The sequence below is a fragment of the Manis pentadactyla genome, chromosome 9 (assembly GCF_030020395.1).
Source record: "Manis pentadactyla isolate mManPen7 chromosome 9, mManPen7.hap1, whole genome shotgun sequence".
Lineage (NCBI taxonomy): Eukaryota > Metazoa > Chordata > Mammalia > Pholidota > Manidae > Manis > Manis pentadactyla.
Window position 1 is genome coordinate 10,049,712 of NC_080027.1, and position 13,290 is coordinate 10,063,001.

The 13,290-nt window shown below is 65.4% G+C and overlaps 1 protein-coding gene across 1 annotated transcript in view; it reads right to left on the reverse strand.

The window, feature by feature from the left end:
* Positions 1 to 10,582, reverse strand: part of MUC5B (mucin 5B, oligomeric mucus/gel-forming) — a 28,165-nt gene extending 17,583 nt beyond the window's left edge. Inside the window, exons 1-20 of the mRNA XM_036875880.2 lie at positions 10,448 to 10,582; positions 8,229 to 8,300; positions 7,751 to 7,801; positions 7,245 to 7,506; positions 7,013 to 7,127; positions 6,793 to 6,883; positions 6,476 to 6,582; positions 5,421 to 5,622; positions 4,894 to 5,019; positions 4,657 to 4,774; positions 4,436 to 4,574; positions 4,039 to 4,149; positions 3,752 to 3,821; positions 3,297 to 3,434; positions 2,786 to 2,950; positions 2,402 to 2,496; positions 1,195 to 1,321; positions 722 to 977; positions 313 to 368; positions 107 to 207 (exon numbers count right to left, since the gene is read on the reverse strand). Of these exons, the coding sequence (XP_036731775.2) occupies positions 107 to 207; positions 313 to 368; positions 722 to 977; positions 1,195 to 1,321; positions 2,402 to 2,496; positions 2,786 to 2,950; positions 3,297 to 3,434; positions 3,752 to 3,821; positions 4,039 to 4,149; positions 4,436 to 4,574; positions 4,657 to 4,774; positions 4,894 to 5,019; positions 5,421 to 5,622; positions 6,476 to 6,582; positions 6,793 to 6,883; positions 7,013 to 7,127; positions 7,245 to 7,506; positions 7,751 to 7,801; positions 8,229 to 8,300; positions 10,448 to 10,517 (2,472 nt within the window). The 5' untranslated portion in view covers positions 10,518 to 10,582. The remainder of the gene's footprint in view (positions 1 to 106; positions 208 to 312; positions 369 to 721; positions 978 to 1,194; positions 1,322 to 2,401; positions 2,497 to 2,785; positions 2,951 to 3,296; positions 3,435 to 3,751; positions 3,822 to 4,038; positions 4,150 to 4,435; positions 4,575 to 4,656; positions 4,775 to 4,893; positions 5,020 to 5,420; positions 5,623 to 6,475; positions 6,583 to 6,792; positions 6,884 to 7,012; positions 7,128 to 7,244; positions 7,507 to 7,750; positions 7,802 to 8,228; positions 8,301 to 10,447) is intronic.
* Positions 10,583 to 13,290: the final 2,708 nt, after the last annotated feature.

A 13,290-nucleotide genomic window follows, 5' to 3' on the forward strand; every position in this document is an offset into this window, starting at 1 on the left:
CAGGCAGGCACCTGTCAGCAGCTCATCCTGCTGCGGCCCAGGGATGCTAAGGGAGCAGACACCACTCAGGGGTCACTCAGGGGCCGTGGCCTCCCCGCCAACTCACACAGCCCACGTCCAGCGTGTGGCAGCTCCTGAGACACTCAGCCCCGGGCGTGCCCGCCGAGGCGTTGCTGCAGTCCAGGTACATCATGGGGGCCGCACACCCTGCAGAGGGATGGCGGCTGGAGGGCCTTTGTGCCAGGACCCCCACCCCCAGGCCCGCAGAAACCCCTTCCCTCCCCCAAGGGACAGTGGGAGGGGAGGAGGCACCTGTGTTCTGCAGCCGCTCGGCTCCCAGGCAGCTCAGCTTCCCTCTCACGCACGAGCTGAGAGAGAGACCCAGTTTTGCCCGCTGCCCTTTGCCCCACAGACCCCACCCAGATCTCAGCCCCCCTGGGCAGGCATGTGGGCTTTGCTGTGCTCCCCAGGCCTCATCAGCAGGTGAGAATGGCGCCAGCTGCCAGGGTCACTGTGGAGGCCGCAAATCCCACAGAGGGCTTCACGTCAATGTGCAAAGGAGCGGGGGCAGTGTGGACTCGGCAGTGAGGACGACAGGCCCGCTGATGGTAAAGGGGCCGCCAGCGAGGCCAGGGTGGGGGCTGGCCCCAAAGTGAGCACCGCCCACCGGCGGCTGGGGACAGTGACATCGAAGAGGGGTCGCCCCCCGCCAGCCCCTTACCACACCACGCCGTTGTCATGTACAACCTCTCCCGGAGCCACTGTGGAGCCGCGGTGGTAGCAGGGGCAGGCCTCTGCCGGCACGCAGGCACCGGCCTCGTCCAGGAAGGTGCCATGCGCACAGGTGCAGCCATCCACGGGCACGAAGGCGATGCCGCAGGTGATGTCAGCCTGGCTCAGGCTGTGGCAGGTGGGCTGGCAGCCATCTGCCACATAGGTGTAGCTCTGGGACTTGGGGCAGCTGCTCATGTACTTGGCTGTGGGAGGGGTGGGGCAACCCTCAGGTCAGTGGCTGGCAGCCCACGAATGCTGGGGGTTATGTGGGCCAAGACTTGGTTTCCCCTTTTAGGACCCCAGATTGTAGAGGCACAAGGTTCTTGGTTGGATTGGACGAGGAGGTGCAAAGTTCTTGCCAAGAGCTTGTGGGTGGGGGTTGCTACCGTGCTCGGAGCACAGCCAGCCCTGGACACTCACCACAGGCGCCGGCCCTCCAGCTGCGGAGCAGCACGCCCTTGACGGCGCAGGCACGCACGTAGGAGGACAGGGCGGCACACATGCAGTCCTCACTCTTCTCACAGTTACACGTGTCGAACATGCAGTTCTGGGGACGGGCCATCCGGGGCCATCAGGGACCCCAGGCCACACATGGCAAGAGGCCCCCGTGCCACCCCTTGCCCCCTCCCCTCCGAGCCCCCTCCCCAGGCCTGCACCAGGGACCCTGGTCCACCCAGGGCCCTCCTCTCCCTGTTCAGGGGACCCCCGCCTGGGCTGGGGGCTCAGAGACCGAGAGGCCACCAAGGGCATGGTGACAGAGAGGCTAGGCTAAGGTTGGGGTCCAAGGAGGGGTCTCGGCAGGTCGCCGTGGGGTCCAGCTTGCGTTCTATGCAGGTCACTGGTTGTGCTACATGTGGACAGCATGGATGGGGTGGGCAGGAGTGAGACTGACGGCGGGAGGCGGCAGAGGAGGTGTGAGGTGGGTGGGGAAAGTGTGCGGCAGGGTGGAGGCACACCACCCCCAAAATGGGAGGGTGGGCCTGGGGCTTCCACCACTTAGGCATACACTCTCCGGGTGAAGTCATGTGGGTTTTAGGGCCTTACGCTTCTGGAAAGCGGCCTATGAGCCACTGTGTGGGTTGAGCTGGGTGCCCAGAACAGGCATGGAAGCCCTGCCCTGGGTCCTGTGACCGTGACCTCACTGGAACTGGGGTCTTTGTAGAGGTGATTAAGTCACAGTGCAGTCATCGGGGTGGGCCTGACCCAGCATGACAGGTGTCCTTATAAGAGGAAATATGGACACAGACACGGGAGAGGCCAGGGCCACATGACCACAGAGGCAGAGGCTGGAGGGACGCGGCCACAAGCCCAGGACGCCTGGAGCCCCCAGAGGCTCCAGAGTTGACAGGCAGGGCAGACCCTCTCCTAGAGGTTTGGGAGGAAGCAGCCCTTTGTTTTGGACTTCCGGCCTCCAGGACAGGAGGGAATCGATTTCTCCAGCATTAGCCACCTGTCAGTGGTCCACTGTTATGTCCACAAACACCCTGACCACGGTAGCACCCTCCATAGCCCAGAGGGGGGCTGTGCGCCGCGGGTGGTCCTGGAGAGAGGCAGCCACCAAGGGAGGCGTGGGGGCGGGCAGCTCCAGGTGGGCAGATGGGACTCCCCGGCAGGTCAGGGGTCTCACCGTGTGGAAGGGTGCAGGGTCAACAGTGGAGTGGCAGGGTGAGAAGGCGCCAGCAGGGTCGGTCAGCAGGGAGCACCAGTGCTGGGCGTAGTTCTCTGGAGGAGGGGCCAGCGGCTGTCCATCACCGGGCATGGCTCAGCCGTCCTCTGCCCCCACCCACCCCACAGCCTCTCTCCGCACACAGAGCTGGACTGGGCTTTGGGGCCCACCCACTGTGCCATGTGGGCACTGCTTACAGGGTGCTCTGCCTGCATGCCTGCATCTTGGGGGTCTCTCAGTCCCCCTGGCCCTGGAACCCCAGTAAGATGTGAGGCCTCCTGCCAGGAAGGGCAGCAACCAGGCCCAGCCTAGGGCAACCGGAGGGCTCCCCACGAGTGAGGCTACCGTTCTCCACGCTGAGGGAGCAGGGGTCCTCGAAGCTGTTCTTCACGTTGGGGCAGGCAGCCTGGGTCTTCCAGGTGTTGGCGAAGGCGGCGGCCGTGCCCTCCACCACACCGCTGAGGGTCCGGAAGTCGTCGGCCTGGTTCTGGTTGAAGTTCCCGCACAGGCCTGAGGGCCGGGCCTGGGCATCAGCGGAGCCGAGGTCCCCCTGGGGCCTTCCCAGGGCCGGCCCGCCAGAGAGCACCCCCCAGGCATGGGGTGCAGAGCCTTCGGCAGCACGCCCTAGGGACCAGCCCTGTGCGAGGCTTGCTGGACGAGGGTGGCGCGGCTTCTTCGCTGACCTCCCACACCACCCCCAGGCCGCAGGTCAGACGCCCGTTGACGCAGGCTGGGGCAGGGTTCTCGCTGCATGTGGGCAGTGGGCTGCCCCCCGGTCCCCATCTCTGGCCAGACTCCCCTGACCCCTGTGTGCAGCTGGAGCAGAGTGCCCCGCCCCCAGCCCACCGGGCCTCACCGCACATCTGGCCGTGGTAGGCGGGGTCCAGCCTGATGACCACCTGCAGGAAGGGCACCAGCTGCACCTGCAGCTGCAGCCCGAGGCCCGTCTCCACCAGCACGAAGAAGGACGTGGGCCTGAACACGGTGACGCCGGCTGCGGGGTGGGCGTGGTCAGGCCCGGGCTCCTCCCCTGGGGACCTGCGGGCAGGACCCGGGAGCCGAGCAGGGTACCCCCTGCACTTGGGGGTTGAGAGGGACTGCTGATGCTCCCCTGGGGTCCGCACTAAGCATGTCCCCACGGCAGCAGAGATGGGACCACGGACATCCCCACTTTGCCCGTGGGAACCTAACCTGCTGTGGGACTTTCCAGAGCTGCCTGAGGCCACAGAGAACCAGCGGGGGCCCAGCTGGCTCTGCACAGGCCCTGGGAGCAGACCACCCCCGGAGGCCCCACTGCCCTGGGCCACGTACCTGCTGACACGGGCAGCTGGGTGTAGATGGAGTTCATGAACACCCCACCATTGGCCTGGATCCGGATGGCCTGGTGGGGGAGGTGCGGCTGTGGCCAGGGTGGGGAGGAGCCAGCCGCCTTGCGGACCTGGGGTCCCTCCTGGCTGTGCCTCCGTGTGACCCTAGGGCTGGGGGCGGCTGCCCCTGGGGCCTGAGAGGCTCGACAGGGAGTCCGAGCTCTGGCTTCCCTGTCTCCACCCCCCGCCCCAGTCCGGGGACCGTGGGTGACATGGAGGCAGGCCCCTCACCATGCTCCCTCTGGTCACGTTGAGCGTCACCGCCTTGAGGCAGTTCTCATTGTCTGTCAGGCCGCATTTCCGCAGCTCAGCCAGCACCGTGAAGTCACTGTCCGCACATTTCTGACAGGGCAACACCCACTTGTGAGCTGGAGTGACTGACCCTCCATACAGGCAGCGTACCAAAGGGCTGCCCTGCCCCCAGGACACTCATGCAGGGGGGAGGCGGACAGTGGCTCGCAGTGGCCTCTGGCACCTCCTTGTCTTGGCATGGGAGCACCTCAGCCCCCCTCTCAGGATGGGAGGATCTCGGGGGCTTCACTCACTCTGACAACCATCAAGGGACACTTTCCCGGGCAGAAAGAGGGCTGAGGATCCCAAGAGAGGCCCAGACCCCCCAGGGCCACACCTTGGACAGGACGTAGCTGCAGTCCCCGTGAACATCGTAGAGTTTCTCGTCGTAGGTGGAGATGTGGGACCCGCCCTGGACAGAGCAGGTGCCGGGGCACGGGAGGTCCTGGCACTGCCACAGGCCCGCAGAGCAGGTGCTGGCAAGGAAAGCCATGAGCACAGGTGGCAGGGGGGAGGGAGGCAGACCCCCACCATGCACCCACCCCGGGCAGGGCCTACCAGGAGCTGCAGGCGGTGGAGAAGGAGGTGCCTGGGGCGTAGGGTCGGCCGCCATGGGAGCAGGGGCACTGTGCCAGGGGCAGGCAGCCCGTGTGGGTGACATCATCCAGCACTGTGCCTGGGGACGGGGGTCAAGAGGTCAGCGGAGGCTGGGGCTGTGGGTTGGAAACACCGTGATGGGGTGGGGCAAAGGGCCCAGGTGGGCCGGGCACAGTCCCGAGGGCTGGGAGGACCTGCCTGGGGGGCAGAAGCAGCCGTCGACACAGTGGTCCTCACAGAGCTGGGCGCGACCCGGATTGGAGCAGGTGTCGGCGCAGGGCGAGCCGCACTCCCGGTGCTGCATGTTGCCGGGGCAGGTCTGGGCTGCAGGACGAGGCAGTGCTTGGCCCCAGGAAGCCTGGGCGCCCAGGCCGGGGACAGGCTCCCGCCCTCCGTGTGTCCATAAAGGTCATCAAAATCCAGGGCTGGGCCCGGGAGCCCCTTGTCTCAAGAGCCTCCCCCTGCGCCCCCAGGCCCCTTCCTGGTGAGGCAGTAGGTGAAGGGTCGTAAGGGCGCACCATCCCTCCAGGCCCCGGACCTGGAGCATTGCCCTCTGCTCCCCTGCCCACCCTCTCCCTGTGGGCTCCCCGAGTGGCTCTGCCTGCTCTGTGTCCCTGCCAGACCTGCCAGGGTCTCCTCCCTGACCTCCCCGGGACCCAACGTGGGTGCAGGGCCTGGGGCTGGCCCCAGGGAATCCCCTGGTCCAGGCCTTGGGGGGCACTCACGGCAGAGGTCAGGGCCCCTCCAGTTCTGCGGCTGTCCCCCCGCGTGGGCACACTGGCGGGAGTACTCAGCAAAGGTGGCACATGGGCAGGTGGGGCAGCGGCACAGATCCTGAATGCAGGCGGTCTCATACTCGTCCGGGTCCACCAGTGCGTTGCACTGGGCAAGGGCTGGGCCAAGCAAGGTGCGGCGGCAGACGCCCTCCTGGTGGGACAGAGGCTGGGCACCCTCCGGCCTCCACACAGGATCACCACGGTGCTGTGGAGACCCCAGCCCCACAACCTATCCGCAGGATGGGGAGCCCCCTTCCTTCCCTTGAGGTTCCTCCCGTCCACCCACCCATCTGTCCCTCCACCCATCCATTCATCCATCATGCATCCATCCAGCATCCCTCCCTGTACCCAGCCAGCCAGCTGCCCACCCATCCTTCTACTCAATCACTGTGCACTTGTGACCCCTGGTGCAGAGCTCTGCTTGGCCTGGGGAGTGACCCATGACCCTGGGCCCCAGGACACACCTGCCCATGGTGTGAGCATCCAGGAAAGGTGCAGTTCCCACCCCTGAGGGTGGTTCAGAGAACGGGGATGCAGAAATGCCTGTCCGCCCTCAGGACACCCCCGCTGGCTATGGGTGGGCCGCAACTCCACGTCCTGATTGAAGCTCAGGGATACATTCTGCTGACTTCAGGGCCTCCTGGGGCTTCCAGGCCACTTTCAAGGGTGGGGTCCTCCCAGCTCACCTGAAGGGCTTCCTACCTCAGGCTGCCCAAGTGCCCCACCCTCAGTGGGACTGTGTGTGGGCATGTATTCACACCCACAGACGGGCACACATGCAGCCTAAGGCACACTCGCTCTCACGTGTGCAGCAGGTGAAGTGCGTGGATGCAGATGGTGTGCATCAAGAGTGGAGGCAAGGCCCTCAGCTGCCCTCAGCCCAGGACACCCTCTGTTACCTGGACACCCGAGGACCGCCCCCCGGGAGCCTGAGCCTGCCCCCCTGCTCTCTCCATGCCCTAGGGGGGCAGGGCTGTGGGGCTGGGCCCCTGAGAGGTGCTCACTCCATCTGTGCAGTTGTTGGCCGGGGAGGGCAGGGGGTCCTGGCACTGCTCAGTGGGCCCATCCAGCTTCTGGAGGTTCCCAAATTGTAGAGGGGTCAGCCTGGCATCTGTGGAGAGGTACTCGGTATGGAGAGCACCGAGGGGCCCTGGGGGCAGTGTGGGGAATCGCTGCCGGGGGACCCCTGAAGCCCTTCTGGGGCATCTCTGGCCCACCCCCCGTGATTTGCTCCCCATCCAGTGCCCAGGTGAAACCACCCCAGACTGCCCCATGCTGGACTCTCTCCACCTCCTGCAATGCCCAAACAGGCGGCACTCACTGTGGGCATAGAACTCGTTAACAGCTGGGAGCCCATTGAAGTCCCCACACAGACCGCACGTCTGGTTGGCGTACTTGGGGTCCAGCTCCAGCTAGGGGACAGGGGAGGGGTAGCTCCAAGCCTCTGCCAGCCTGGCAGGGCCTCAGCCCCTGCAGACTCCAGCCCCCTGCGGGGCCTTCCCAGCTGGATAGGGAGGGGTGTGCGGGCAGGGCATCCTCACCAGGGCGCTGTCCTCCCGGTTCCACATGAAGGTCAGCACCAGGCGCACCCTGACGTTGATGTAGACGCTGCTCTGCTCCACCAGGAGGCCAGCGCTGCTGTAGGGCAGCTCCTCCCTGGGGCAATAGAGTCCTGTCTTCCCACGGCCAGCGGGGTCTAGTGCCCCGACGCCACTAGCTCTGAGTCCCAACCCACCTAGATCCCTGGCCCCTCGGTAGCCCAGGCTGGCTCACCGCCGCCCGTTGATGAGGAGAGAGCCATTGGAGGCCTCCAGCACCAGTCCCTGGGTCTTGAGGATGATGTGGGTGATGGTGGGCCTGGAGCCGACCAGGCCTCGGCGGAGCTGGATATTGAAGTCCTCGTAGGCAGCGCCGCAGTGCGCGGAGAAGACATAGTTGCACAGGCCGGGGAAGCGGAAGACGTCGCCGTCGAAGGTCTTGTAGTGGAAGTCGCCCCAGGTGCTGCACACCCGCCCGTCATGTGCCGGGTTCTGGGCTGTGGGGAGTGCAGAGTGGGGCCCATGCCAGCTGCCCATGGCCAAACCTTAGCTAGCTGCCTCTGACTCTCCCTGAGATCCCAGACGCCCGTCCCAGCCCCCAAGCTCAGTCCCCAGGAGAGCTGCCCGCAGGGAGGTTTCCTGGCCATGCTGCCCTACACTGTCCCAGCTTTCTCCCCAGATCGGTGACCCCCAGGCCTGGCAAACACCCTCACCCCACCAGCATAGGCGGTGTCCACTTACAGCTCATGGTAGGAAGGATGGTGACGGGCGGGATGAAGGTCACACGCTTGGCTGCACAGTGAGGACCAGGTCACAGAAGGGATGTGGCCTGGCAGGATCCCCCCACAGGCCACCCAGGGGCAGCAGGGAGCTGCAGGATGCTAGCCCCCAATGACTGCCCCCTGCTACAACCCTCCCCGGCTGCTGGACACACACTCTTGCCCCAGCCTGGGCTTTTCCATCTGCGTGTTGCCCTGAGCATGTGCACACGGTGTATGAGTGAACATGTGAGAGTCCGTGTGAGCACCTGAGCTCTCTGCTCTGGGCCTTAGTTCATTTGGCTACACCTTCTGCTGTGCCCTCCCGTGGGCAGATGGGATTGGCAGGATCTGTGTGACTTGCAGCCGATGTGGAAAGGGGTCCATTCCCACCCCTGCCTATGCCCAGCCCCTCCGCCTGCTTGGGCAGCCCCCCACTGCCTGAAGCCTGGGCTACGTACCAGCGTCCATGCTCTGACTGTCCATGGCCCTCTCTGTGCTTGCCCGGCTTGGCACCGAGCCCCGCTGGGTCTCTGTGGGAAAGGGGACATGATTTGGGGAGAAGCCAGCCGTCAGCCACCCCTCCCTCAGTGGCCTGCTTGGGGCACCTGGTGGTGGGTCTCTGCAGCTGCAGGATGGTGGCCACACAGCAGGTTCTGGCCTCCCTGTCCCTCACTGAGACAGCAAGGCCTCCGCCAGGATGGAGGGCTCCAGCAGGGAGCTGCACCTGCTCAGTGGCCTTGTGCTGCCCCCTGCCCCTGTCTGCAGGTTCAGGATGGCGCCTCATCCCACTGTGACAGGGCTGCAAGCCAGCTCCGGGCAGGAGAATGGAATCAGGAAAAGGTGTGGTCCTGCTGACCCTGGCCACCCCAGGGAGAGGGCTCAGCCCCATCCCTGGTGTCCCTTGGAGGACAAAGACTGGCTTTGTTGGGGGGAAGGACACACTCAGTCGGGGAGGCTTCCTGGTGTGACTTAGCAGAAACACAAGGCAGAGCCAGCACCCCATTAGAACACTGGTCGTGGCAGGTGGGGGGCCTGGGAGCCAGGTGCCCAGGGAGCACCTGAGGCCTCAAGGCAGAGCCAAATCCAGCATCCCTCCAGACCCCCCACACCCTCCCGCCACCTCGGGGGCAGGACTGAGCCCCTGCGCCCTTCACGTGGCCCTAGAGTTCCTTCCTCGCATCCACTGGGAGTCTTCTCGCTCAGCCCAGGCCTGTGCTTTGTGGGGAGCGGAAGGCAGGGGTCCCTGGATCCCTGGGTCCCTCATGGGGCTGGCATTCAGCAGCTTCTCCGTCCTGTTGGACTCTCCCAGGGGCCCACAGGAAGGGACCAAACACCACAGGCACGGCGCACCATCACTCTCTCCTCTCCAGGGCCTGGTTGACCGCGTGCCCAGAAGCTCGGCATTCCCTCATCCACCCCTGACCCCAGACCCAAAGCCCCTCCCGGGTATGCCTGGCCAACAAGAAGCCAGGGGGGTTCGCTTGGGTGGGGGGTGAGCGGCTCCCCCTTCTCTCCATTCAGGGGCCGTTTTGCACAAGCACTGGCTCAGTGCAGGGTGCCCTCCTCGGGCCAGAGGGCTGGCCAGTGAGACCTGGACCTCCGTCACTTGGCCTGAGAAATGCCCACCGCCAGCCAGCCCTCAGGCCATGGTCTGGGTGCACGTACCCACACCTCTTGGGGCCCACCTCTGCACCCCCAGAAGGGCTCCAGCCCAGGGGGACACTGCCCCACCATGGGTGCACATCTCATTGAGACAAGAAGGATCTTCTCCCAACCATGGCAAAGTGGGCAGAGGGTGAGGGCACCTGCCAGGCTAGCCCTGCCCAGGGCATGGGACAGAGGTTGGCCCAGGAGAGGCCGGGAGAGCCTGGCTGAGAGGGTCCTCCTGTCCATGCAGACTGGCAACTGCATCCCAAACCATGTAGCAGGCTGGCCGTGCACTGCAGCCAGGACCCCCACCAGGAGTCACTTTAGGAAAGCCCCCCAGTGAGCCTCCAAGCTCTGCGTGCTCCCTGAGGAAGGGGGCTGGGGCAGGGGCTCCAGGACACAGCCCCCTCCCATCACTGCCTCCTTTCACAGGTGAGAGAGCCTTGGGCCGGTGCCCGCCCGCTCAGACCCCCGGGCTGGTGTGAGGCGCCGTGGGGTGCTTACGGGAAGCAGAGCTCAGCTGGGCCGGGCAGGGCTCCAGGCAGCCCTGAGGGCTGCATCTTTCATGTTGACTGTAAGTATTAGAGCTCACGGTGCTTCCCCGTGATGAAAGCATGCCCGAGGGACAATGGAGGAGAGGTGGCACGGAAGGCCACTCCGCAGGTGGGGCATCAGGTGCCTGGACCTGGGGCCAACCCGGCTCCCCGCTCGAGGAGGTATTTCAAAGCCGCTACGGGCTGAGCGAGAACATGTGGCCCCTTGGTGGGCAGGGACCCGGGCTGGGGGCCCTCGCTGCCCACTCCGATGTGGGGGCCTCAGGGGGACCAGAGAGGCCCTGGCCTTGGCCCCCTCTGGCACCCACCCTGTCTCACCCTCAAGACCCAGGATCCAGTGTCTCAGGGCGTGCAGGGCCCCAGAGGCCACACAAGGTGGGGGTCCTGCCATCCTTTCTCGACAGGGCAAGCCCCCGAGCAGGTGGCCTGTGGATGCTGGCCCTGCTCAGTGACAGGGCGAAGGGCTTCAGCCTTACCTGCCTTCTGCACAAGGAGCAGAACCACAAGGACCCACATCAGCGCCCAGCACCCACACAGGGCACCCATGCTGGGGCTGGCACGTCAGCGGGTGGTGGCGAGGAGGGAGTGGGCCACCGCACTCGCTCCCCTGGGGGCCCTGGGGCTTATGTAGCAGGAGGCCTTGGCCCGGTGCCCAGCTCCTGGGCCACGCAGACCCATCCTGTCCTCTGTGCCAGCCACGTGTGTTTGCTCTCAGGGAGGGGCCGAGGCAGGAAAGAGGCCTGGAGGAGGAAGGATTTGGGGCTCTGGGCCCCACAGGCATAGGACTCCCACCCCCTGGCAGCTCCTAAGAATCAGAAGAGAGAATGGGCCACTGGCACCAGCCCTGGCGTGGGGAGAGTGGTGCTGGCCACGCATTCTAGGTGGCAAAGGCCCTGCCAGGGTCCACCCTGCTGCAGCCACTGACTTACTCTGTGGGGAGGGGTCAGTGAGCCCCTCACACTCAGCCCCCATGCCGAGCCCCTCCCAGGAGCCTGGCTGAGGCAGAGGTGGGCTTGAAGGGGAGGAAGCTCTGCACCCCACCCTGAGGAGTGGGGAGGGGCAGTGAGGCTGCTCTTTCTCGGGGCCCTGGGGGGTTCCTGCTCAGCAGGGGTGTGCGTGGCCCGTGGGTGGCCCAAAGGAGGCCGCCTTCCCAGATACCCAGTTCAAGGAGAAACCGAGGCCCAAGAGTAGATGCCCTGGCTGCACATTCTGAGAATCAGCAGGTGCTCGTCCCTCACCTGCTCCGTTTGACCCTCACCTCACTCCCAAGGTCGCCCGTTAAGTGGCAGATCTGGGGGGATGCAAAGGAAGCCGCCGTTTCCCTGGGGTCCCTGACCAGCCCGGGGTCCTCAGCCAATGGTGGGCTGCGCAGGGTCTGGTGCGTAGGGGTTGTGCCCCTTGAGGGCCCCAGCAGGGCTGAAGGGGGTCACCTCACGGGGAGCCGGAGGAGCCATGAGGGCCCAGCTCTCCCAGCTGGTGTGGCCGGTTTGGGGGTCACACGGTGCCCACTGGCCATGAATAGTCTCCCCAGATGCCTGCTGCTGACACTCTCCAGGTGTAGCCGCCTCTCCCCCTCATGACCCAAACCTTGGCGTGCTCTGTTGGGAGGTGGGCAAGCACAGGGCCCCTGGAAACCAGCCCCCAGGGTAGTGGGCATTTCCCAGGCTGGTATGTGTGAGCAGGGAGCCCCGGCCTCCCCCTGAGGTGTCTTTCCAAGGATAAATGCATGCAAGTGGAATGGCTGGGAAAAGGGAGAACATGTCTTGTCTGATTGTCACCCCTCAGCATGGCCAACGGCCCCACAGGCCACCTGCGGCCAGGGCTCACTGCTGGCCCACCCATCCCACTTAGGCCCTGCTCCCAGCATCGAGCTCCAGCCACAGGCCTGCATGGTGCCTGCTCCATCCTTGGTACGCAGAACCCGGGGGCCCTCACCAGCCCCTCCTGGCCCAGCCTCCCCCTCAGCCTTCGGCCCCACCCATGCTCGCAGCGCCAGGTGACCATCCCTCAGGAGCCCACCCTGCAAGGAGGGCTCAGTGCTGACCAGGGCCGGCACGCAGCAGGCCCTGGGGGAGTGCACCCAGTGGGTGAGGGGGAGATGTACGCAACCCTGTTGCTGCCCTGTGAGCAACGTCCCATTGGCAGAGGCACATGGAGGGGCTGCCAGGGTCGCAGCTATTGAGACATCCCGGATGCGGCCCAGGGAGCCCAGCCTGTTTGCTCAGTGAGTTTACCTCTTCACAGTTGAGGGAGCTGGGAACAGAAGATAAAGGAAGCCACGGGGAGCGGGCTGCCGAGAAGGAAGGCCTCCTGGGGCTCGGGGAGGGCTCCCCAGGGATGGTGCCAGGAACTGCCCTGCCTTGTCCTCACTCAGCCCACAGGTCTCGGGTGTCTGGGAGCCGCGCCGGACCCCAAGGGCCCTGAGGCGGGTCAGACCCCACAGCAGACCATGCCTGTCCCGGCCAACAGGATTGAGGACGTGGAAGGTGCTTGGGGGCCATCCGGCGAGGCAAGGGCCCCTCTCACCCCTGCCCAGAGCCCCCTCCACAGCAGTGCAGGGTGAGGGCAAGGGGCTGGGGTGCATCAGGCCTTGGGCACCCACACAGCATGGGCTGTTTGCCCAGCTCCACCTCGGGCAGAGTGGAGAGTCCGGGAGGACCAGGGCACAGCCCTGGCTCACGGGCATGGCTGCTCAAGCCTCAGCCTGGGCCCGGGCTGTGCCGGGGATGGGGTCTTGGACACCTGCTGCCTCCCGCTCCCCAGAGGGCTGTGTGGCCCAACAGGCAGGAACCATAGGGGTCCCAGCAGCCCAGTCTATTTCCTGAGGGGCTTACACTCCCCATGACTCCTGAAACGTGAGTCTGACAAGTGGTCCAGGTGGGGAAGTATGCCAGGCCACACTGTGGATGATAAGCCACTCTCTGCGGGGCCATCCCTGCCCCCAGAACACTTAGCACGTTTCCAGTGAGACTCAGGGGATTGGCTTCATCCCGAAGAAACAGGTGGGGGACACATTGTGCCGTCGTGGACCCCAGACTCCCAGCTTGTCCATCAACAGACACTACTGAGCACCCCCATCCCTTGTCTGACAGGCAGGGTGCAGAGAGGGGCCCCACTATGGGAAGGGCCATGCCCATTGCCCTCAGCCTTCCCTGGGCTGCAGGAGTATGGAGACCCTCCCCAGGACACGCCAGGCCCAAGTGAAGACCATGGCATCCCCCCTCCATGTCTTCGGCCTTTTCCTGATCTCCACACACAGATGCCCTTCTTCCCTCCTTGCTGCTTCCTACCTCTTTCTCTCCTTCCCTCCTTCCTACTC